The sequence below is a fragment of the Pochonia chlamydosporia genome, chromosome 1, assembly GCF_001653235.2.
Source record: "Pochonia chlamydosporia 170 chromosome 1, whole genome shotgun sequence".
Classification (NCBI taxonomy): domain Eukaryota; kingdom Fungi; phylum Ascomycota; class Sordariomycetes; order Hypocreales; family Clavicipitaceae; genus Pochonia; species Pochonia chlamydosporia.
This window is the reverse complement of record NC_035790.1, coordinates 8479883-8503320: the sequence shown is the minus strand read 5'-3', so window position 1 is coordinate 8503320 and position 23438 is coordinate 8479883. Positions and strand designations below refer to the sequence as shown.

Below are 23438 nucleotides of genomic sequence, written 5' to 3'. Positions count from 1 at the left end.
AAGAATGGGGCTGCATGTGTCTCTGTGTCTCCTGAACAGCTCATTACAGTGGAGCGCAATCTGAATGAGAAGATGATTGTGACGAAAAGTGAGACGACCACGCAGTCCAATCAGAAAATTTCGGGACACAATGGCAAGAAGATTTCCACCAGAATATACAGGGAGAGACAACGTGACTGAAAGACGCGCACACAATAGAATTGAACACCTCGATTGCACCAAACTTTTGAGCAATACGGCCGTACTATGGTCTCTGAGACTGGCCGATGCGTAATGTGTGAGGCGGCTGTGGACATCGGCACTCTACGCGTGGTATGGTGGGCCAAAGACGCGCCAACCACGACGCGGTCCTTTCATTCAACCATGCAGAGTTCACAACAGCCCTGATCATGGACGAAACCGATTACTGCCTAGACGGACTCAAAACATGACTGGAAAACGCTCAATGAGACTGTCTTCAACCAGATTATCGTCCAATGGCTCGAATAAATCCAGCAGAACTCGAGCCCGGTTGAGCAAAGAGACAGCGAGCAGCGACGCCTTCGCCTCCGACAACGACACTCAAGAATCAGATGATGGAGCAAGACGCATCAAGAGACGCAAAGTTACAAAATCTCGAGTCCACAAAGCCATTGAAACTCACGCGTTCTTGTTCAAAAACCCCGGGACCATTCCACCAGAGCCATGTTCCCCGACATCGCAACGACAGCACTCCACGTCTTATCACAAGCCGCTATTCCTCTGTGAGAGCAGGGGCTTGGAGCATCGACAAGCTTTGCTGTCATGGTTTGACTCTGTCAGCACAACACGAGCCATGCCTTGGCGTAAGTCGTGGGTCAATCCTTCCCACGAACCTGATGCTTCCGCACTTCGAAAGCTGCTAGAACGACGGGCATACGAAGTTTGGATTAGTGAAATCATGCTGCAGCAAACAAGGGTAGCGGTAGTTATTGATTATTGGAATCGTTGGATGGATAAATGGCCAACGATTCAGGACCTCGCTGGCGCCGACCCAGAGGATGTCCTAGCCGCGTGGCGAGGACTCGGATATTACAGCAGAGCCACACGCATCCATGAGGCTGCCAAACTGGTGGTTCAGGATCCTACGATGCAGGGCCTATTGCCATCAACTGCGAGCGAGCTAGAAGAAAAGGTTCCCGGAGTTGGTAGGTACACAGCTGGTGCCATCTCCTCCATCGTGTTTGGTCGAGCGGCGCCAATGGTTGACGGAAACGTTCTGCGCGTCCTGAGTCGACAACTCGGGATTTACGGCAACATTAAGTCTGATAAAATGGTCATCGACACAATTTGGGCAGCTGCCGATGCTCTCGTCCGTGCTGTTGCTCTCGACCACCTGAGCATCGAAGACAGCAAGTCAGAGATATCGGACAGGCCCGGTCGATGGGGACAGGCACTCATGGAACTTGGCAGCACTATCTGCACCCCAAAGCCAAACTGCTCCCAATGTCCCATCACCGCCTCATGCCGTGTATACAACGAAGCAAAGAATATGAGTCAGAACAAAGATGGCACCGTGGCCGACATTGAAGACTTTTGCACCATCTGCGAACCCTTCGAGGAGGACCTGAGCAACGATCCAGGCATCACAGCCTTGCAAGAAACAAAGGCCAATTCCAAGACGGCAGATAAGAAGAAAGCGCCCAAACAACTGACGCTCTCCGGCATTCGCATTTACTGGTAAATCGGCCAAGTCAACAACCAACGGCCAAAAAGAATATGCCAAGAAGATCGAGGCCCAGCACGAAGCCATATCCAACTACGCGCGCAAATTCCCCCTCAAGATAGCCAAAAAGGCCGTCCGTGAAGAAGAAACGGTTGTTTGTGCGGTTCGTCGTGCAGACGGATCTTATCTCATCCACCGCCGACCAGAGAAGGGTCTCTTGGCTGGGTTGTGGGAATTTCCTAGCAAGACTATAGCTACGCCAAACGAGTACCAGACGGCGAAGCAGCGAACCGCGCTGGCCAAATCGCACGTGGAGGCCTTGTTTGACAGTGAATCGCCGAAACATTTGGGAGAGTTGGGTAATGTCCCTTGGCTGTTTTCACACTTGAAGCTGACGATGCATGTACATCTGTTTCAAATACCTGGAAACACAGAGGAAGGAACAAATGATCGGGCAAGATGGAGTCACGACGTGGAGGAAGAGTCAATGGGCACGGGGATGCGTAAGTGCTGGGCAATGGTAAAGAGTGCGGAATGAGTGCTGGCATGTTAATGAGGAGGCATTTGATCACCGAAGTTTATAGATATCACTAGATTAGAGGATTATCGTGTGTACCATTACTAGATGCATGCGTAGGGCTTCGGATGGTGTTTTTAAGGGCACTTAAATGCTATTTTTATCTACCCGGTGCAGCATGCCATTCATCACTCAAATTAGTCACCAACAAATGAAGACTGCATCAGTGAGACTGCGTTACAAGGCGTATAAACTTAACATTGGTCTTTTATAACTGTAAATGCCGTTGAATTAAAAGTCTACATACACTCCGGAATGAATTACTAGTCGTTCCTATTCACCAGTTAACGCATCCGCTGAGATACGAATCTACTACTCCTCCTCGTCGACTTGATGGGCTTCTGTTTATCTGCCGGCTGATCAGGATCAAATCCAATCAGGCAATTCACGGTTTCGGCTCCCTCTCCAGCATCATTAATCTCCTTGCCGACAGGATCTTTCCACATTCCTTTCAACTTTATATACCCGTCCAGCGCAGTATTCATGGCGCCGCCCATTTCGAGAGCCTTGGCTGCCCTGGAATTCGAGTAGTATGTCAGTAGCTTTCTTGCTGAATCCCTATCACCACCATCTATAAGTGCCTTTGCGCTCTTTTCTACCCACGCAAGGTCCGTGATAGACTGGTTCTCGAACGAGGTCAGCATATCCGTGACTATGGGGAGGAACTGTGCCGGCGCAGAACACATGTAGTACAGGACGCGTTTGAAGATGCGCCCGGCAAACTGAGATGCTTCCTGGAGTTCGAAATCTGGGGTTAGGAAACTGCTTGATGCTCCAGTGGTGAGATACCGATGTTCACCGAACTCGGGAGGAATGGATTGTCCACCAAGCCACCATGGGACAAACGGTGCAGCGATGGACCCCGTGGGAGCAATCCAGATTCTCAACAGGTCGGGGTCTTTGCCCTCATGTAGGGAGACAACCTGGCCGTAGCCTGCCTCGTCATCAGAAATGCGGTGGTCACGGACTCGTTTCATGAGATCTGCTTCTGAGACGGGGGCCATTGCGAGCGTGGCGTCCTCCAACGCTGCTTGCGACATGTACTTGAATCCTCCGTCTCGAGCTTTGTACTCCGGTCCCTGGGGACCGTAGACCTTGAAGATATTGAATGGTTCACCAGACTTGGGATCCCACCATCCTTGTTGGATAGCAAATTCGACGAGGTTTTCAGAGCCCATGTAGTCGGAGCTGTGGGCGAAATCTACGGGAAAGTCTTCGATGTAGCCTGGGTACAAGACTCGAACTTCAGACGCGTTCAGTCTCTCTGCGGCCCAGAGACCCTTGCCGCCAGCAAATTCCCAAACGACCCAGCCTTCGTCCTTGTCGGCTATAAGGTGTGTGTTGCCGCCGTAGGTTGCCTCACCGTGGTTCTTGATGAGGTCTCGAATCAGTTCGACGCCTTCCCGAGCTGAGCTTGCCCGCTCCATGATCAACCTGGCCATGTCACTGTACTGCACGCCGTGTTGCGGCGTTGGCGTCATGTTAATCAATTCATCGCGGTTGCTTGCCCACACATCCCTGACTGCAACTCCCTTCTCATTCAAGCCTCCGTTGGTCAATGGCGCAGGGAACCCTTCATAGTCCGAATATTCCATGCTAAGGTACCGAAAAGTATGGCTCACTTGCGGTATGCGTATCAACTCTCCAGGGATAGTTGCCTTATCCGTCACACCCACGGTGACGGTCTCATTCAGGGTGTGGTTCTTTGCAGGGAATAATTGCAGCCAGTGGCTTGATACCTCTTCACCTGTGCCTCCGACCATGACGCTGCCATGCTGTGTGAGATTCTTGCCGACGTAGAAAGCATAACTCGCCAAGGATTGCGGAACAAACGGCGCCAGGATGACAAGATGAAGCTTCATGATACCGAATTTGCACCGAGTCGGCTTGTGTTCCGAGATTCTGGAGTGGTGTGTAAGTCCAAACAATGGTGGTCGCCATGTGCTGGAGCAATAGGTGGTAGCAAATGGGCGGCGGCTAACCAAGTGGCGTCGCGGTTGATTGTCGAGACCTGGCCTGCTTTTATGTACGTCTGCTTAAATTGAATCAATTATGTAAATGGTATACCATACTTTTTATCGCCGCGGACACCGAGAACCCAGTCTGCTGAAGAGAATGATGGTCTGTCGATCATTCGAAGTATACATGCTTCTCATCAATTCTGATAGCAGCCGACCCCGTTTCCCCCGCAAATGCCCCCCGCAATGTGATATCAGGCTGAAGTTGGGGTGGACATAAGGATGGACCAAAGCTTCTGGGTCACTGTTAGTTACGGCAGTGAATGCTTTGTTTACCTCAAGGGCATGTTTGGTAATGAGTTGGGCATGATTCGGTCCTCCTGTAGTCCAGTTCCGGCCTGCCAAATATTCGCACCACCATGGTAACCTCTGCCCTGTGAAGTCTCTTGGTGATGCCACGACGACAGCGATGGCTAGTGTATGAGAGTTCCCATCTGCCAGGATGTAGACGGGAATCTTATGATTGCTATACAGAGGGTATGGCTTCTGCCACTGATACATCCGCTCGCTAGTACATTTATAATAGCTGGTGTGTGGAGAAAGTATATGGGATGATTGGTATTGTCCCAGTCCACTGGTGGTGCGGTCGCAAAACAACCAAGACACAGCCACCCCCGGCATTTGTTGCCAACTCTGTGTAAGGTAAAGGGCGTAGGCAGCCCAAACAGCCAGACCTCTTCCGTCAGTATCACATTCCTTATCAGCAACACTCTTCTCATTGTCGAATTCGTACCCTGCCAAGACAGAAAAGGTGCGGAAACGGGAGCCTAACTAGGCCCTTCGGTTGAGGAGCAGCTGGTTCGTCAAGGGTATCATTCAAATTATGCTTATTTTCCGCGCCGCGGTTTCTACCCTTACGGATTTCCCAGCTGGTCTGAGAGGCTTGGCGGTTGCCATCTGCTCAATGATTGAAGGACGTGGTTCAGCATGGGCAAAATTCCTCTCACCAGGAGACTCCGCAATGCTCCTCTAGCTGTTATTCGAGTCGTCCCCAACGGTAGGAAATATTTGACTCGGGATTGTATATTGACTTTGTAGGAAAGGGGAGCGGCGGCCCCCGTGCTAATTTGCTCCGTGTTTTGTGAGAGGTGCAATTAATGGTTTAACTGGGTTATCCAGACCCCAGCCAGCCCCAGTCTGGTCTCCCTCCATGTACTCTGTAAGCGTCCACAAGTTTCTTCTCCATAATTATCTCCCCTTTTGACAAACCGCCCAGGTGTGACAACAGACTGCAATTGAACCTCGCAAATCTTCTTCGCTCGCTCAAAGCTGCGCAACCTCGTGCATGCCTACCTACAAACAGCCAACCCAAGAGCTCTCAGCTAATCTATGCTGCTACAACACTGCTCCAGAGGAATTTTTGTAGCACAACAGAACTTTGAGCCTTTCACTTGAAGCAGTTTTGCACAACAGTTGATTGCAGTCAAAGGAACTTCGTCAACACAATGAGTGGCTTGGATGCTCCCGAGATCGCGGCTGCATATAATGCAGTTCGCGATGATAAAGATGACACCAATTGGATGCTCATTTCGTACGCAGAAGCCAGCGGGAGCAAGCTCTCGCTGAGCAAGACGGGCTCGGGTGGCATTGCGGAATTGGCTGCCTCTCTTGATGATGCTCAGGTGCAGTACGGTTTCGTCCGAGTCGAGTATGCCAACGACGCGGAGAGCACCAGGGTCAAATTTGCCCTAGTTGTCTGGATTGGCGAGAACACCAAGGTGATGCGAAAGGCGCGGGTGAGCGTCGAGAGCGGCGAGGTTAAGCGCATTCTCTCTCACCACCTTGCATTGACTGCTGGAGACCGATCTGACCTGGAGGAGAAGGAAGTAGTCGCGAGGCTGCGCAAGGCTGGCGGAGCCGACTACAACGGAGGCCGTGGATAACACATCAATCCTCACACCATTTTGTCAATGATCCCTGTCTCAAATCAGCATACACATACACATGTATCAAGCGAGAACACATTACGTATAGCCACGGAGTTCATCGGGATGGTAAATCGGAGTTCGGCAAGGGCAAAAAGCAAAAGGTGGATTTGAATTTGCCTGTCTCCTTAGAAGAATGAGTCAGGGTTGTGAATGCTGGGGGGGATTGTATTGTCTCGGGTCCTCTGTACGGAGTATCAGATCACCAATAGTCAAATTAGCGATGCTATCTGTCGAAAGATCTGAAAGGCCGTTTTGCCAGGAACCATGCACAAAAAGTGGCCAGTGTCTTGTTTTCAGTGAAGATTCCCAACTTTGGCTGGCCTGATGATTCTTCCATCGCTTGTTAGCCCGGTTGCGCCAAGTTTCCTTAGAGGGACGCAGTAGTGCGCCTTCGAAATGCGTGTCAAGTTTGATATTCAGGGTCCACGAGGCTCAAGATGCTTCTCCCTCATCAGTCGGCCATCTGCTTCTTTGTTGGATGCTGATTTCGTCAATTGGTGTGGAAGCTAAGAGCGAGTGCGTTGTCAATCATTGTGGTACACCACAGGAATCCATCAAAGCAACCCACCAACCAACCATGTAACAACCGTCACCATCAATGTTGCTCTGGATGGTCATAGCCAACACCACAAAGATCTCGAACTCATGGAATTCCCGCTTGCCCGTTCAATGTGGCATTCAAATCGGAGCGAGGCCCAGCCACAAGAAACATGGAGGTTTGGAGAGCAGCCTGTATTGATTGGAGTGGACGCCATACCCCAACTTCCTTGACAACCAGGCCATTGCGCTGTGGTTGGTTTGGTTGTTCGCAGTTAGCCCCAGCTAGTGTGCTGATGTACTTCTAAGACAACATCAGAGCTTTCTTTGTTTGTTATTTTTAACCTTCAGCTGTGGGCCGCTTTGGTCCCCTTTTCCGCATGGCAGCAAGTGAACGTTTACCGCTCATGGTTCTCTTGGTGTCGTGGAAGCTTGTCATGAACCGCCACAACCTGTCAACAGAGAGTCGACCTCAGATTGAATTCAAAATGTGATTACCATCCCGAAGGCTGCGCCATATTTTTGAAGCTTCAATGTCTGACAGTGGGTCACACTTATCATTTTCTAATGAGCCATGCGTAATTTTCCTCGATAGACGAATGGGAGGGGCTGGATCGGAAAACAAAATAGATAGACCCAGTGTGACGTCGTTGTGGTTCCCCCGTGTACTAGGTTGACAGCCAAGCGATGTCAACTCCAGTGTTCATGTTCATTAGCCTGTGGTAAAATCTTCAACCAGCCCAAAGGCCCGTTCTGGTGAGCCCGGAGGGATTCTCGTTGGTCACATCCCGTCTTCCTCGGCCCCTCTGCCCCTCTGGCCCATATCTCTCCACACTCGCCTGGTACTGGTGGAGATTCTCTTTAAAAATCGAGTGGGCTTAGCCTTGGTTAGCGACATCTCGAGGATGTTGTCGTTCAATGCAAGAGCCTCTGCTTCAAAAGGTTCTCAGGAACACAATTGCACCTCTTGAGCCAAGAACAAATTGTGAATTTTAGGATCAGCTGGAGCAGTATTATCCCTGGAGGGAGCGTTGTCATGCTAGCCTTTCCTCCCCCTGGCGTGGATCAACCTTGCAGCCATGCCCGGATCCTGCAAGCTTAGCTGCAACAATGCTTGGCAAAGGCCATGCTTCCGATGCAAACCAAGCATTCCATCCTTGACAAGCCGTTTCTTTTAGTGGGTTGTCCCAGCAAGACTCATGTAGAAGTCTCAATATTGTCATGAGCAGGAATCTGTACAATACTCTCTTATTGGTATTGCGGCTCATGGTTCGGAGCCTCCGTTCATAGATCAGACGAAGGACTGCCACTGGCAATAGTGTCAAGTGCCATGAGCCATTTGCCTCGAAATGGCCTGTTTTCTGAAGAAAGGTCTCTTGGCGATGTTGTTGTTGTTGTGCTTGGGACAGAGTGCTGGCATTTGCCTTTGTCACACTTGACTTCTGCATTCGCCAGTCAATAGAAATGAAAATTGAGCCACCCATTGAAAGACAGCATTGAATGCTGTTGGCTGCAGGGTTTGACCAAGCTCCATAAGCTCAACGCCTCCAGGACGCCGCAATCTTCAGTCAAGCCCCATGGACTCAAAACAGTTGGCCAGTCCACTTCCCACAATTTGGCAGTCTCCACCATGGCGCGCTTTGGGATGTCGTTGGCTGACTGGCTTCAACACGAGTAAGATGCCAATGCTCCCAGACATGGGTTTTTGGAATCAGCTGTCAGATGGGTGATCACTAGCTGGCCACTGCCGTGTCAATTGGTACGGAGTTTGCACGTACGAGGCCTCTGGTGTTCTTCTCAACGCCTGGTGATAAATGTCAGAGGCTAACTTGCCCCAACGGCGTTCGGAGGAAGACCCTTTTTTGAACAGAAGTACGTACTTGTGCGTAGCTCGCAGTCCGCCCAGTGGCTCCAGTGCCTTCCCGAGCATGGTATGTACCAGAAATACAAGTATTGGCTCAAACACTACTCCGTACTCTGTAGAGCATTGACGTCTGGTTTGTGAATCGTTTCACAGCAGAGGTACCCGGCCGAAGGTTGGGCAGGAACATTGAAATGGGCGTCAGGTTCTGTGTACGGAGTAGATAGGGACATGTCCAATCTCGGAGGTCATGACGACGTGAATACGCCGATTGGCTTGGAACAAAGAGAAAGGTCTTGAGACAGACAGCCTATTGTTGACAGCTTGACAGCTTGACAGCTCGACCGCTTGACAGCGTGACTGTGACAGACCAAAGACACAGCATGAGTTGAGCCTGGTGCATGCATCCGTGAGGTGAGGTGAGGCACGGCACGGTTGAGACGCCCGCATTCGTTCTTCTAGTGCTTTCAATGTTGGGATCGACAAGGCCCTTGTGCGGCGGAAAGATGGCATGGATGGAGAGCAAGGAGATCAGTTGGTGCAGTTGGTGCTCAAAGTGCTCCCAGTTCCTTCCATTTTTTCTTCTCGGTCGATTCCAGGGCCACTCCTTCCTGACCGGACCTTCTCTCGAGCCCCGCTGTTTGTCTGTCACACCTTCCTTCCATGTTCCCTTCCTTTTCTCTGGAGCATCAATGTCCTGTCAGAACTGAAGCTACCAGGTGACATGTACTTAAGTACCTGTTGACCTGTAGCCAAACAGCCTCCATCACCACCACCACCAAAGTCTGGTGCACACCAAAAGTCTCTTCAGACATCTCTCCAGACATTTCTCCAGACATACAGGAAACGGAAACTCCATCAAATCTCAGATGAATGTGGCCTACGCCACCAACTACTCTCGCTTAGACTTGTGATGCCCATGTGTCTCGGGAGCACGCGACCATACCACACAAACAAAAGTTGGGTAGCCCAGACCAGACCATTTCATCTCAGTGCGCATGTGTGCAGCCAACAGGACGGCTGCATTATCCTTGCGCCGGATTCGACCGCCGGCCTGAATGGACCATTGGGAACGGTGGCCAGTTGGTTCTGGTATGGCACCAGACAGTCTGGTGCATTCAATCTTGGGCTAAGCCGGATTGATCGAGTTTGGTCCATCGCGCACGCCGACTGGGGCTTCCTTCGACTGGCCACTGGGTCTAAGTCCTTGTCCTTGTCCCATGTCCATGTACATGCCCACACAGATGTACACATCAATTGATGTCTGGTCCCATCAATCCATCAATCCAGACATGAACCGCTCCAACCCACCAGCCCAGCCCAGCTAACATTGAAGTGACTCCATCTTTGTCCATGTCTACTCCGTACTCCTGACTCTGATGGGGCAGACCACGCTTGACTCCATGCAACTTTAGTAGAATCGATCTCAAGTCCCATCCAACACCAAAAGCCCTGCAAGCCCTCCCAGCCCAGCTCGTAAAGTCAAAGTACCTTGCAACCTGGCTGCTTGCTGGTTTGGTTTTGGTTTGCTCGCTTGCTCGGCTCTGCAGAGCCAACTTGACCCAATATTTGCTTTTGGCGGCCCCACGACCTTTATATCGACGAACCACCCCCCAGCTCTTCCGTCGTCAAAGAGACTTCGACTCTTCCCTCCGTAATATCACATTCTCGCCTTGTGCCTCTTAAATTTGAGCATTCGGCTTGGGATCATTCGGGAGCCCTAGCTTCAATCCCTTCCGTTCTTTTCACTGCCTCGGGGGCATTTGCACATCTCTTGTTCCCCTCTCCTTCTCCCTCCTCCGCCACGTGGTGTCGCACCGCGCCCCTCAACATCCAGACATCAAGACACTCGACATACCAACTCGAACCCCGAACAATTGATTCATCGTCTCGTCTCTCCGAATCTCTTCACAATGACGCTCACCAAGCGGGACTCACACAGCGGTCCCGTCGCTGCCGACAACAAGGCCGACCACCACTTGCGCATGTCTCACGAGAATGATTCGGCCGACCAGGTCCTCGAAAACCTGGGCTACAAGCCAGAGTTGTCTCGAAACCGATCGACCTTCCAGGTCGCCTTCATGTCGTTTGTCTTGGCCTCAATTCCTTACGGTCTCGCAACTACTCTGGTCTACCCCCTGGCTGGTGGTGGCCCCGTCGACATTATCTGGGGCTGGGTCGCTGTCTCTGCCATCATCGCCTGCGTCGCCGCCTCTCTGGGAGAAATCACCAGTGTTTACCCAACTGCTGGAGGTGTCTACTACCAAGCCTTTATGCTCGCGCCCGCCAACTGGCGCAGAGTCGCTTCTTGGGTCTGCGGCTGGGCGTACCTCGTTGGCAACGTCACCATCACCTTGGCTGTCAACTTCGGCACCACCTTGTTCTTCGTCTCCTGCGTCAACGTCTTCGCAATCGACGATGATCACCCAGTTCTGGAGGGTAAGCCTTACCAGGTTTTCCTCATCTTTGTTGGCATCACTCTGCTGTGCAATGCCGTGTCTGCTCTCGGAAACAAGTGGCTCCCCTGGATCGACGTAAGTGACAAGTCAAACCTGCCCCAACCTATCTCCCTGTACGGTTTCACTAACATGACTTGTGTCCCCAGACCGCTGCCATCTTCTGGACCTTTGCTGGTGTTATCGCCATCCTAGTTTGCGTACTCGCCATCGCTAAGAACGGCCGGCATGATGCCAAATGGGTCTTCACCTACTTTGAGAACAACTCGGGATGGCCCGATGGCTGGTCATTCATGGTTGGTTTGCTACACGCAGGCTATGCCACGTCTTCAACCGGAATGATTATCTCGTAAGCGCCGTCCACCTGGCAGCAGCTCGTGTTACATTTTTTTGCATTGATCTGGCTAACAAAATCCCGCAGCATGTGTGAAGAAGTACAGCACCCGGCTACTCAGGTTCCCAAGGCTATGGTTGCCACTATCGGAATCAACACTATCGCCGGCCTCCTCTTCCTCATCCCGCTCGTCTTCGTTCTCCCCGAACTTTCTATGCTCGCCAGTCTCGCTTCCGGTCAGCCCGTGCCTCCCATTATCAAGTCTGCCATTGGCAGCTCTGGTGGTGCATTCGGTCTCTTGATTCCCCTCATGGTCCTTGCCATCATCTGCGGTATCGGTTGCACCACGGCCTCATCTCGCTGCGCCTGGGCTTTCTCTCGTGACGGTGCCGTTCCCGGATCTAAAATCTGGATGAAGGTCAATCACTCTCTCGACGTCCCTCTCAATGCCATGATGCTCTGCATGGTTGTCGAGATTTTGCTGGGTCTTATTTACTTTGGTTCTTCGGCCGCCTTCAATGCCTTTTCAGGTGTGGGTGTCATTTCTCTCACCTTTTCATACGCCTGCCCAATTGCCATCAGCGTCTTGAATCGCCGCAAAGCCGTCCAGAATGCCAAATTCTCGCTGGGCAAATTTGGATATGCCCTCAACTTTGTTGCCATTGGTACGTTTCAACTTCCACCTGAGACACTCCATCTTGCTAACAATTCTTCTCGCAGCTTGGTCTTGCCTTGCGCTTCCACTTTTCTGCATGCCCACGTTTGTCCCTGTTACGCCCACGACGGTCAACTATGCCCCGGTCGTGTTCGTTGCCGCCACTGGTATTTCAGGTATTTGGTACTGGGTCTGGGGTCACAAGAACTACGCCGGTCCCCCTGTGCATGGCGAGTAAGCAGCAGCGCCAAGTTTGGGGATGGTGTTTCTTCCAGTATACATTAAAGGGTGTATTTTTTTTACGTATATAACGTGCTAATAATAAGCATCAGATCCTCAGCCAGTCTTGTGTCCATGTGCATCGCATAAACGCCCTGAGAGGTGCTCTTTAACTATTCTCCACCAAGTGACATGTCTTTACGATTGGTTGAAACATCAATCTGTCCAAGTTACCTCCACTCAACCTTTCAGGCTTGCGCGAATGGCCGCTATCCTTTTGGCAACAACAAGCAAGTAGAAACGGTGCCAGCCTGACTTGAGATGAAATGTTCCAGAACCAAAGAAGCACCGAGTCTAATTGAAGCAGCCTAGCACCAAGTCTCATTACATCCGGAACTGCTGCGTCAGTCATAGCCAGTAAGGATTCAATACTTTAGAAGGCAGCTTACAGAATCGCAGTTTGTCGCCCCAACCTCGTCATAAACAACCAAGCTCATGGACAGAACGCCTCGGCTTGTAGTATGATATACTGAATACCACGTCAACAACGCCACAATCGACAAACGCCCGCAGCCGCTTGATATGGCAACACGAGACAAGCGTGCATGAATTAGTGGAAAATACGGCCCTCTTTCCTTGCAGGACTCGAGGATCGTCTGACAATGGACGTGAAGCACTGTTGTCTTAGTGGATATGACCTTCTGTGAAATTGGACAACACCCCCCAGTGACGCTGATGGAACCTATTGGCGTGGTCTATATGAACTCATTCCATGGACATGGCCTCCCGTATCATCTATACGGATGGGCTGCAGCATGGAAGACCTGTCAAAGTGAGTATGTGTCTGTCTCAACTGGCATTTGAGAGATCTAACCGCGACTTACTAGTCTTTGATCTGCTGAAGCAAACCAGTAGCACTGCAACAATGGAGTATGGCATGGCCAAAATAAGTAATCTTCGACGGATCTGATCAAGCCAACGTTCTGGCCTGGGTAAGAGAGCAGCTGGGCGGCGGCGAATCGTTGGCCCAAACTAACAATGTTTGGCTCCGACACACTAAATCTATAACTAAGTTGGAGTGTACTCGTACAGCTGCCTTTACTAACTCTTTCAAAGTGCCGCAAGTATTTACCTAGGTAGGTGGTGTTAAAAGAAATCGGAAATTTGCCTAGTGGAAAGAAGAGGCATGAACCTGGAGCCTACCCTATACTGGAAACCCCAATTACTTTTTGCAACCTGAATGAGAATCTGCGGGCTCCCACAAAACAATTACGTGTTGATACCGAAATATCAAATCTTTCAAACTCTCTATCAGTCGCTATTTTCTCGCGTTGCTATAGGGAAGAAACGGCGCCTGGTATCCTGAATAATTTGAGATTACATGATGTGTACTACGGCGGCCAGAGTGGGAGGTATCCATCATGATTGACGGCATATGCGGCACAGAGCAACACTTTGAGAGCACTACTGAGGACGGCCCGGATGACAACTTGATAATGTGCTTGGTAGTCACCAATATGTCGGTATACAACTGGCCGGGAGGCCGCTCCAAGAGGGAGGCCTATGGAGTCGCCATCATTTCATCCAGAATGCAATCATGTTGATTCATTACTTGCGACGGGTACCCTGGCTCTTAGCCAGTTCGCCTCGACTATGGGGTCAATACGGAATATGTCCTGGCAAAAGAGGTGGTTGCATGTGCCATCCGCATCAAGCGAATACCGCCTCGAACGTTGTCCAGTCCTGGATAATCTAACAGTGGCGACAAGAACCATATGCGACCCGAGTATTTTGGCCATCTGCCAACGAAAGACGCCATCTTGCCTTGCTGATAAGAACCTGCATATCGGTGAGCAAGGGATCAACACCAAAAGCGAATCAAAAGAGGAGGTGGCATATTCTCTTGAGGGGGAGGCAACAGAAATAGCATGCCCGAGGTGACTTGGTGCATCTCTTGGTGTTTGCACGGGTTGGTGTCTCCATGTACCCCATATCAGCCACCACGACTTTTACATGTAAGGCAGTCAATGTTTGTATGCAGCTACATGGGCGACTAGAGCTTCCGCCGGTTTGCCTGGCTCCAATGAGGGCATCGAGGTGTCGTAACAAAGGGCATTGTGAGCTGCAACTGACCGCGGCTGGTTGTAATGATTCAACCACTCACACAACAACTACTTCTGGTCTCCCCCAGCTTCACGATCCCCGAAATCGGCACCGACGGCATGCCGCCCAATAGTGAATGAAAGAACTTCTTCAACCAGAAGCTGGGTGCTCCAGGGAGGAGAGCACACACTGGGGGAGTTACAGCACGGCACAGCTACCACACAATATCCGTTAGCGTCGTAATCGGTCGAGGTTGGCATTCAGCCACACCAACATTGTTGGATCATTCTCAACATGAGGGCGGAGGGAGGTCTATTTCTGTGGAGGTTTGGCACGTCCTCCATCTACTTTACCCCTCAACTTCCCAAGCTCGTCCCAGTTGTGGGAAACGAAACGGCAGATGGGCGTTGATGTGCGGGGGTAAGCAGATACGTGCCAGGGGCTGCTCTCAAGCACAACGTTTGAGATTGGCTGCGCGCCAAATTGTTGTGCCCAGATGCCTCTCCCTGTTTCTGCACAGCTAAGTAGCATCAAGATGAAAGGGGGTGTTGGCGATATGATGGTGCTCTCGAGGTGTTCACAGCTGTCCCCATGGACTGTGATGCGTCGTCTTGCACCAACACCATCTGGGGCATGGAATCATGACCAAGTGCCCGCCATGAAGCCAGTCCGAGATGCCGACTTGGGTATGTGTGTAAGCATAAAGAAAACATGTAAAGGTCCAGCCCTGAGCCTGCTTTCATGCAGAACATGGCTTGGCAACACATCCATGATTTCCATGTCGTGCCAACCCAACCCGTCCGTTTTGGACTAGTTAACCCCAGGATTCTCCCCGCACGATGCGATGTGTCTGTTGTCCAGGATCACAACTTTTGGTACTGTCCTTGACCCGAACTACCCGGCAGGGAAGTGCACAACAAGCTCAATTCAAGCATTGGTTGACGAGCTCAGCCCTTTGGAGTTCAGCCAGATTCAAAGAATACCAGTATTAATGACTGTTCCAGCCTTCCAGGCGTTGTGTCCCCGCTGGTGAAGCAAGTCAAGCCACAGTTGCCAATATGCTTATGTGAAACCGTCTGATTCGCATGAGTTCTGTCGAAGGTTCTCTACTGTGGCGGCTGCTGGGCGAAATGCCAATAATGTCCTGCTTCAATGTGGCTGGGAAGCCACGCCCGCGGTCAGTCACAAAACCCCGAAGGGTCTGGACCATGATTGCATTTGGCCATGGAGTTGGCCTGTTCTTCTTGTTTGCACACAGACTATGTTTCTCCAGCCAGTGATATTGCATGGCGTCCCTTTTCGTCCATCAAATATGGCCTCACCGACTGCAGCTGCCCTGATGGTTCAGGTTGGCATGCAACTGAGGTTCGGCACAGGACGAGTAGCGAACGCAGAGCAACTTGAGAAGTGATTGGTTTGGTGTGAACAATGCACATGCTCGACACAACACAAACGAACACATACATACATCCTCAAGACCGCACTCGCATGTTCGAGATGGTGGAGACAGCTGAGTTCGAGTTTCACTCGACCCGCCATGGTGCAGCCACAAGGAGCCTAGAAGGAATTAGCCTCACGAGAAGCCAAATTGCTACTTGGTTTGCTTGGCTGGCAAGCTGGGTGACCTTGTTGGGGCACCATCATGTTCCAGGGCGCTAGATATCAAGGCATCGAGTTTGCCACTTTCAACATAATGCGGCAAAGGTACTCCAGATTCGAGACTTGTCGACACTATGAGGACCCTTGGTGGCGCACGCCAGCATTTGTTGATGTGCAAAGGGTCCATTGTAAAGCAAGTTCGCAGGGTAGCCGACATGTTCTGCCTGCATCACAAGTTTTATGGGCCTCACAACCTCACCACGACGAGAGATCTTGACATGATCCATACTGAGCTGGTGAACCAAGTGGTTGAGCTGCCTATGGCAATTGCTTGGTTGGTTTCCGAAGGCGGAATATTGCTGCAATTGGGTCCTTATCCTGTCGTATTCTGATATCAAGAAGTGGATAGTCACATCTAACATTGACAATGGATGGCAACGTTGTAAATCCGCATCCTGACGAGGTGTCTGATGTTAACCAGTGATGGATTTCACCTGGTAGAGGACCAGCCACAGCACCACATGGCGCGAACAACGTCTTCAAAGACAATCCGCAGCTACTCCTGCCGCTCGAGTTTTCTTCTTCTTTTTTGAGCCATGAGAAACCAAAGTGTTGAATTTGAGCTTCTACATAGCTGGCCACAGCAATGCAATCTCGGATTTGCGCCTTTTCCGGATAGTTAAATGGACGTCGACGGGGCTACGAATGGTGTGCATTGAGCGGGAACTGGGACCGAACTATTTTAAGTCGCTCATGATGCCGCCCGCATCAACCCTCATGGAGTGGGCCGCCGAACGGTACACGGAGGAGGTGGGCACGGAAGTCTCCTAGTTGGATGCTCTTTTGGGCCGTGGTTGTTGGTACTGTGCATATGGAGAGGGTGGTGGCATGCACGCGAATGTGCACAAGAGACCAGGTAGCCATGTTGCAAATCATGAGATATCACGGCTGCGGGCGAGCCAGCCAGGGGCAACGTCTCGGAGCTCAGAGCTGGTCCTTAAGGGATTGTTTTTTGACCGCCGTTGCTAGATTTGCGGCCATGCCATGCGATTCATCGTCTGGTTCTCTCTCAGAAAGAAAGACAACCAATTAATCGAAGATCCGAGACAACAACTCCATGTCAGAAGCTGTCGCCACTAACTACGGCCAACAACTGGCACCAAAGGGGACTGTTTTCCAGGCTTTCCATTTTCACCCCGCCAGCCTAGAAGTTTCACATTCGAGTTTCCCACTCAGCCGCATCTGATGGCGCCTCCTGGCGAGCGCGAGGTAATTTTCACATTGTGACGCAGCTGTAGGAGATTATTTGGTGCTCCAGGAGGATCTCTGAACAGGATCCAACATTTGCCATGGTTGGGAAGCTTATGAGGGCTTGTCGGCAGACTGTGAGACAAACTGTTCTCACGTCTTCAGCCCCCTGCTCCATGCTGCGGGTTGGGAGCAATCCTTGCTAGTCCACTGCAGCTTCGTGCAGGGGGGACTGGGATTCAGTGATCGGACCAGCAGCGCAGGAGCCAATAATCGGAAAGTGGCAATCGAGATGGACAATGCGTGTTGAACAAATGGATGGCGTAAAATTCTGAGTCGACTAAATGCAACACTGTCTGCCCAGGTGTTTATCGCGACAACTCATCTACGCCTGCAAAGTTTTCGAGAGAGTGTTGCGTCAGGCGTGTGAGTTCAATGAAGTTCAATCTCCGCCATAGGAACAGAATTCCGCTGTAATTGGAACCATTTGTGGTATTGACACAGCGTATGCACCTTTCATTTTTGGCGACCTGGCCGTCCTGAATGCTTCAACTGGATGAGGAGCAAATTATGATAGAAGCAGGCGATAGGCAATCTTTTGCGGTAGGCGCAAGATCATACTCTGTGCTGCAACTATGATGATGGCGCCGAAAATGGCAGCGAGCCCCCAGCTCGCCAGCCATTGGTGATGTCGTGATTCGATATGTGCTATCGCAGCAACCTAGTGATACCACCAGTAGTTTTCGCAGACTCAGAAACTATGTTGCTTTAGCTAAGGAGTCCTGAACATCTTTCAGTTCCAAGGTCCAAGAAGTAGGAACTTGGAGTATCTACTCCTCGTGTCTTCGGACCTTGTCCAGCCCGTGCTCATGGGCTAAGGCCTCATTTTCGCTAAGATGACACAGCACCGCACATGCTTCCTCCATTGAGCTTGGTCGCAACACCGTGGCCAGTGCCATTCTCTTTACCGGGATTCAACGATATGGGAATGCAAATGTTTGTCGTTGTGCTGCCTTGAGTGTTGTACTGAACTGACTCTGATGGTCTTCCCCGCTTCCCCTGTCCCCAGAATGTAGACATGATCCATATTGAGGAGTTGTGGATGCACCAAAGTCGTGTAGATTCTTGATACAAGCATTACCAGAATATGGATGAAAATTTTGACTTTGAGCTGGTCCAGTTCTGGTTGTTGACATGCCTGTTCGTTCTTTGGCGTGATGCACTGTGCTTCGGTCCAACGCCCGCAGTCGTGGCTTCAGCTCCACCTCGACAACAACATTGAACCTAGCGCAAAATCAAGGTAACCCTGACCCATGACAGGGGCGTGTCCGTTCTTATCTCTGGTTGCTGGTCCAGTTGGCCGAAACGGGACAACGCCAGGTTCGGATCGTTGGACGCTCACAAAGTCTCTGGAGAAGGTGCTTCATGGTGATGTATGAGAGTGAATTCTGGGGCGCTGACAAAGTTACCTCTTGCCAGGTTAAAACAAAGACGGCTTCGAGTTCTTTTGGCCCTTGCAGTCTGAAATAGACCAGGTCAATCAGATGAGCGGCTTCGACCCAGAAATGTATATCCTGTGGCACAGAGGAGAGGGACTTGGAGAAACTTGCCTGGTCACCAGTCTCAATTTTGTGCGGCTTTATCACGTTTCTTAGCCAAGCTGCCTACCCATCAGAAAAGCATTGACAACAATGTCATGCATCTGTGCACGACAATTTGGCAGGTCATGAAATTTCGAAGTTCTCCCAATCCATCAAACCATTACAGGTTATCATGACATGAAAGCAACAAGGCTGGGGCAAAGATACTCCGTATTTACTGTCAGAGACACCAAAAAAGTAAAAGTGAGTGACCCACAATCGTAATCAATTTTGACCCAGAAGAGTCACGACAAGCGAGTCTCTGTGGGCCGATCTGATTGCTCCACCATGCGGACTGCTCGTGATAGGGACAAGTTAGCAGTTGTCAGCGGTTTGGAAATATCAAGTCTTCCAAGAAGGGCTCAGGGGCATTTCAACCTTGATTAAGTGTGGGAATGCACTGCATTGAGTCGGTCCTCACAAATATTTCGCCTGGAAATTCTTGCTGACAGGCAACATATAATTACAGCGGTTCCATACAGGCGTTGTAAGTTGTCAAATGACATCAATGCACTGCAAGGTAGACGGCTGGGAGGAGGAAATACAGGCAAGGGCCGGTCGGACTCTTTTGTGACCTCATGGCAGGGCCAGCACGGGTATGGCTCGCACATGCAGTTATGAGACAGGCATAGGAGCATGGGCCCATGTTGAATGAACGCCGGATATTCCTGTTGTTATGCGTAATTTGAGAACTCGGCGTGCCGGGCCAGAATGCATCGAATGAATACTTCACTGCCGGTATTATCTGATGGCAGTGGCAAATGACATGGTGATGGAGTTGTTGAATTTGTTGAACGCCACATTGGCAAGGCCCGCGATGCAGCTTCTTCCCGCCACACCATGATCCATGTTTACGGGAGCTTGGTGGTCGAATCGATTGACACTGCGTTGTCTGTCTTGAGTTTGCTGGATATCGCGCCAGATGAACAAAACCCTGAAGGGCAAAAAATGTGAAAAAATTTGATACCCACCACCTTCGTGGATGGGTCGGTGAAGGCGAGCAATGGGCAAGTTGCGGCGCCAAGCTGCAGCCCACAAGAACCAGGCGAGGCGTCGCGCTAGCAACCTTCTTCGTTCCTCCTTATCAGACCGGTGCCCGCCAATGGTTCGATGCGATGGATCATGCCATGGTGAATGAGGAGTCTAAACATTCTGCATATCAGACGTCCGATTCAAGTTTCCTGTTTGCGAGCCCCGGCGAGACATGGGAGCAACTACCTTGAGGGGCGTGAAGAACAATTCATAAGTAGATGCTTGTTGGCCCTGTCATGACATCCTTGGTTCTATTCGCTTTGCGAAAAATAACGATATAAGAATCAAGTCTTGCACCATTCCGAGATGGAGCGATCCCCATCCAAAGCTATGGCCAATCTGTTTGGTGAGCGGGACGAGGAGTGGGAAACCGTGCCTTGCGGCTCTCAAATGCCCCGAGTTGGTGGTGCGGCGTCAAAAACGGTGAGCCATGGTGTGGTTGCTCTGTGCAGCCGTGTGTGGTGGTTCTCGTTGAGGATTGGCTGATGAACTAAGCCAGGAGATGTCCAAAACAGTTTTGTCAATGTGCAAACGCCACCAAAGACGCTCGCCAGCCAAACTGTTGGTTGAGACGGCAGTGCATCAGCCATCCATCAGCCTTCAGACTAGTGCAAGCTGCCAAGGTCGAATATCCACCTGGGCCGGCGTGCCGTCTTGTCGAGAGGCAAGGAGGGACGGAAGATGGAGCACGGTGCCTTTGGTGGTTGAATGATTGTGACCCTCATTACAGGATGCGGACAGGATGCGGACAAGATGCGGGTTTTTCGTCGACTCATCTGCAAGGTGCTGTTTGGAGTAATACAATACATGTACTCCGTGCTCCGTGCTCTGTGCTCTGTGCCGTGACGGAGAAATGAATGGATAGAGAAGGCTATCAGAAGTGCAAATATGCATCAGCGGTGACATTGGGTGGGAGAAATTCATGAAGACGAAGCAGAATGGCGAATACTGGAAACAGAGTGCTGGCGGGGAGTGATGATTTTCGTCGATGCTGTAGACTCCGTGACAAGGAATGAAAGCCTGGCCAGAATGATTCCAGGTCCAGGTCGCTCTTTCCTCGTGACTTTGGTTTTGAGCCGGCATGTGGTGCGCAACAGAAGGAAGGAGCCATTTGACATCAAATGTCGGCTGGTCTTCTTCGTTATTAGCAGAGATGGTTCATACACTGGTTGACTAGCTGCAAGTGAGCAACTTCAAGTGTCAATAATCGAGTTTGCTGGCCCCAATCCATCTTGCCTGACTGCCAGCTAATATCTGACGCTAGTATAATTGATGACTAGCCCGTCAAACGGACTGATGCTCCGATGACGATCTCGTGAAGCGTCGGTGCTGGGTTTTGCCGTTGAAACACCATGTACTGTACCTCTGACCAGGTTTGGTAAAGCCGGCACTCAATTTTGCATGGCCAAGGCACAGCACAACTTGCCTAGCACGAGTCGATACACAGCCACAGGAAGCGTTTGAGGAGCGACATTGAACGAACGTTTGGTCTGGTCTGGTGGGAATTTGTCTCCCAGCCAGCCGACTCACTTTGTTGTGACACCAAAGGTCCTGCTACACTGATAAGGCTCGTCGCACAACGTCAACAAGACTGTTGAACGAAAGGCCCCGTGGGGTATCTTCAACATCGCCAAGGTACCCCAAACAGTAATTGCTCACCTTGCCATTAAGGAGGCTCAATCAGCTCGAGCAATTTGGACAGAGTTTTCGCCTTTTCGCTCCACGGCCAAAACACCCCGGTGGCCCCGCTTCTCGATCGACGATAGCTTTTGAAGGACTACATACTCCGTAACAGACATGCTCTGTACTCCAACGACAAACAAACACCCCCGCCTCAAACACGCACCTGGCCATTGAGCAGGGTGAGCACTGGGCACTCCATACATGCCGTGCGTATGTATGTACGTATGCTGGGCCAGCACAGGCAGCATGAGCAAGCACCATGTCAGGTCATGTAGAGCGCCCCGGACGCCAGCGCCGTGTCTGCACAGCATCGCCCTTCTCATGGCCACACTTGCAGGATTTCTCCGGTTGGCAGCGTCGACGTGCATGCAGCGTTCGACTTATTAGTGACCGCCAAAGTCGGTTTTGCGTCGCCTGTGGAGGTTGAGAGACATTCCATGTCAGTCAGTGGTCAATGGCAACCGTTCATTGACAGCTTCCCCAGTCTAAGCATTGACGACTCGCCAAACGCCCCCCTCAAAAGCGCCAAGCTTGGCAAGTTTCGAGCAAGAGGTGGCCCAAGTACGATAGTCATGCTCTGTTGATTTACAGGAATGTTGGTGCAGAGGTCAGTGAGCATGGACCCGTTGCTCGTCTTTCAATTTGCGACAGGACAGGGACGCTGTGTTCCAGTGTTGCCACTCCAAGTTGAAGCCTGGGTTGGAAGAGAATCATGATCGTTTTGCCAACCAGCAAGCAAAGCACACCCAACCTATGTAGGTATGGACGGAGTGCAAGGTGGTTTCCATTCTGGAATTATGCCCTAGCAGGATTTCTGCAAACTCAATTCCTTCATCTGCCGTGGGGTCTGATGCTGCTGACATTTTGATGCTGGAGGGAGACCATCACGCTACATACAATTCATGGTTTTCAATTACGATGAGATGGCCAGCATTGAGACGTCTTGCCCACGTTTTGTCACACACCCCTCCACCAGCAACCGCCATCAACCAGCCAAAAAGACCATCTCCACTAGGCTGCTTGACTCCCACCCACCCCCCCGTTCGCCCCAAGCCTCAGCCCACCAGTTCAATCATAACCCCGGTCGCCGAGTCCAGATGCCCTCGTCTAGTCTTTCCTGCTAGTCCTGTCCGCTCTGTCCTGGCCAAGGAAGTAGGTTTCGACCCAGAGACGGTGCGTCAATCCGGACAAGCGCTAACGCCAGCACTGAAAAGTGAAAACCATCCTCCTCCCACCTCATCTCGCGGAGCATCTTGTTTTTCTGCCTCACAATCGCTTTTCTTTTCTTTAAAGCTCCTAACATCATCCCTCGCCCTCGTGGCCCACGGCCCTGTGTTGAGACGCAGAATCGAGTTGGTTGATCGATCGATTGACTGATTGATTAATACCGGCGTTGACGCAAAGAGGTGGATTTTCTGTCGACATTGTTCGCTTCGACTGCAAACGGACCCACGAAGACGATTCAACGAGTATCACTGTCCCTGGTCCTGCGGCTTCACATTTGGTGCCTATGCCAATTTTTCTACACTACACGCTTTGCATCTCCCTTCGGACTCGCTGGCGTTAGTCGAGCTGCTTAATCGACCGTTCTCTTTCTTTTCCGTTCGATCCGTCGCTGTTGCTGTTGCTGTGGCCTGGTCTTGCCCTTGTGTGCTTGTTCCTGCCAAGCAGTACTTGCGTCCTCAGTCTCTGCTCTGTTGCTGGAATATTGCCAGAGCATTCTGTTGTTGCACACGACCTCGACCTAGGAACCCATTTTTATCCTAAACATACTTGGTGAGTTCTTTGTTCCTTTCACCGTCCAGTGTCCAGTGTCCAGTGTCCAGTGTCCTGGGTCCCATGCTTGTGTTGTTTTGCTCTAGCT

At 51.1% G+C, this 23438-nt stretch overlaps 6 protein-coding genes across 6 annotated transcripts; 3 read left to right on the top strand and 3 right to left on the bottom strand.

Moving 5' to 3' along the window:
* Window positions 1-427: 427 nt before the first annotated feature.
* Window positions 428-1702, top strand: VFPPC_02246 (A/G-specific adenine DNA glycosylase; the record flags this gene model as incomplete). The annotated part of the gene is made up of 1 exon (XM_018281928.2): window positions 428-1702. One exon carries the CDS (start codon window positions 428-430, stop codon window positions 1700-1702), a length of 1275 nt encoding a protein of 424 aa, XP_018139061.2.
* An 843-nt stretch (window positions 1703-2545) lies between these two features.
* VFPPC_02245 (dipeptidase domain-containing protein) lies at window positions 2546-4123 on the bottom strand (the record flags this gene model as incomplete). Its single annotated transcript, XM_018281927.1, has 1 exon — window positions 2546-4123. One exon carries the CDS (start codon window positions 4121-4123, stop codon window positions 2546-2548), a length of 1578 nt encoding a protein of 525 aa, XP_018139060.1.
* A 1601-nt stretch (window positions 4124-5724) lies between these two features.
* VFPPC_13232 (actin-binding, cofilin/tropomyosin type) lies at window positions 5725-6162 on the top strand (the record flags this gene model as incomplete). The annotated part of the gene is made up of 1 exon (XM_018291009.1): window positions 5725-6162. The coding sequence occupies one exon, from the start codon at window positions 5725-5727 to the stop codon at window positions 6160-6162; it is 438 nt and encodes a 145-aa protein (XP_018139059.1).
* Window positions 6163-8806: 2644 nt separating this feature from the next.
* On the bottom strand, window positions 8807-9118 carry VFPPC_16723 (hypothetical protein; the record flags this gene model as incomplete). The annotated part of the gene is made up of 1 exon (XM_018294476.1): window positions 8807-9118. The coding sequence occupies one exon, from the start codon at window positions 9116-9118 to the stop codon at window positions 8807-8809; it is 312 nt and encodes a 103-aa protein (XP_018139057.1).
* Window positions 9119-10518: 1400 nt separating this feature from the next.
* On the top strand, window positions 10519-12288 carry VFPPC_02243 (amino acid permease; the record flags this gene model as incomplete). Its single annotated transcript, XM_018281925.1, has 4 exons — window positions 10519-11139; window positions 11211-11410; window positions 11483-12060; window positions 12116-12288. The coding sequence occupies 4 exons, from the start codon at window positions 10519-10521 to the stop codon at window positions 12286-12288; spliced, it is 1572 nt and encodes a 523-aa protein (XP_018139056.1).
* Window positions 12289-12653: 365 nt separating this feature from the next.
* Window positions 12654-13208, bottom strand: VFPPC_16722 (hypothetical protein; the record flags this gene model as incomplete). Its single annotated transcript, XM_022429035.1, has 3 exons — window positions 12654-12665; window positions 12719-13024; window positions 13191-13208. 3 exons carry the CDS (start codon window positions 13206-13208, stop codon window positions 12654-12656), a joined length of 336 nt encoding a protein of 111 aa, XP_022284127.1.
* Between the last annotated feature and the right edge of the window lie 10230 nt (window positions 13209-23438).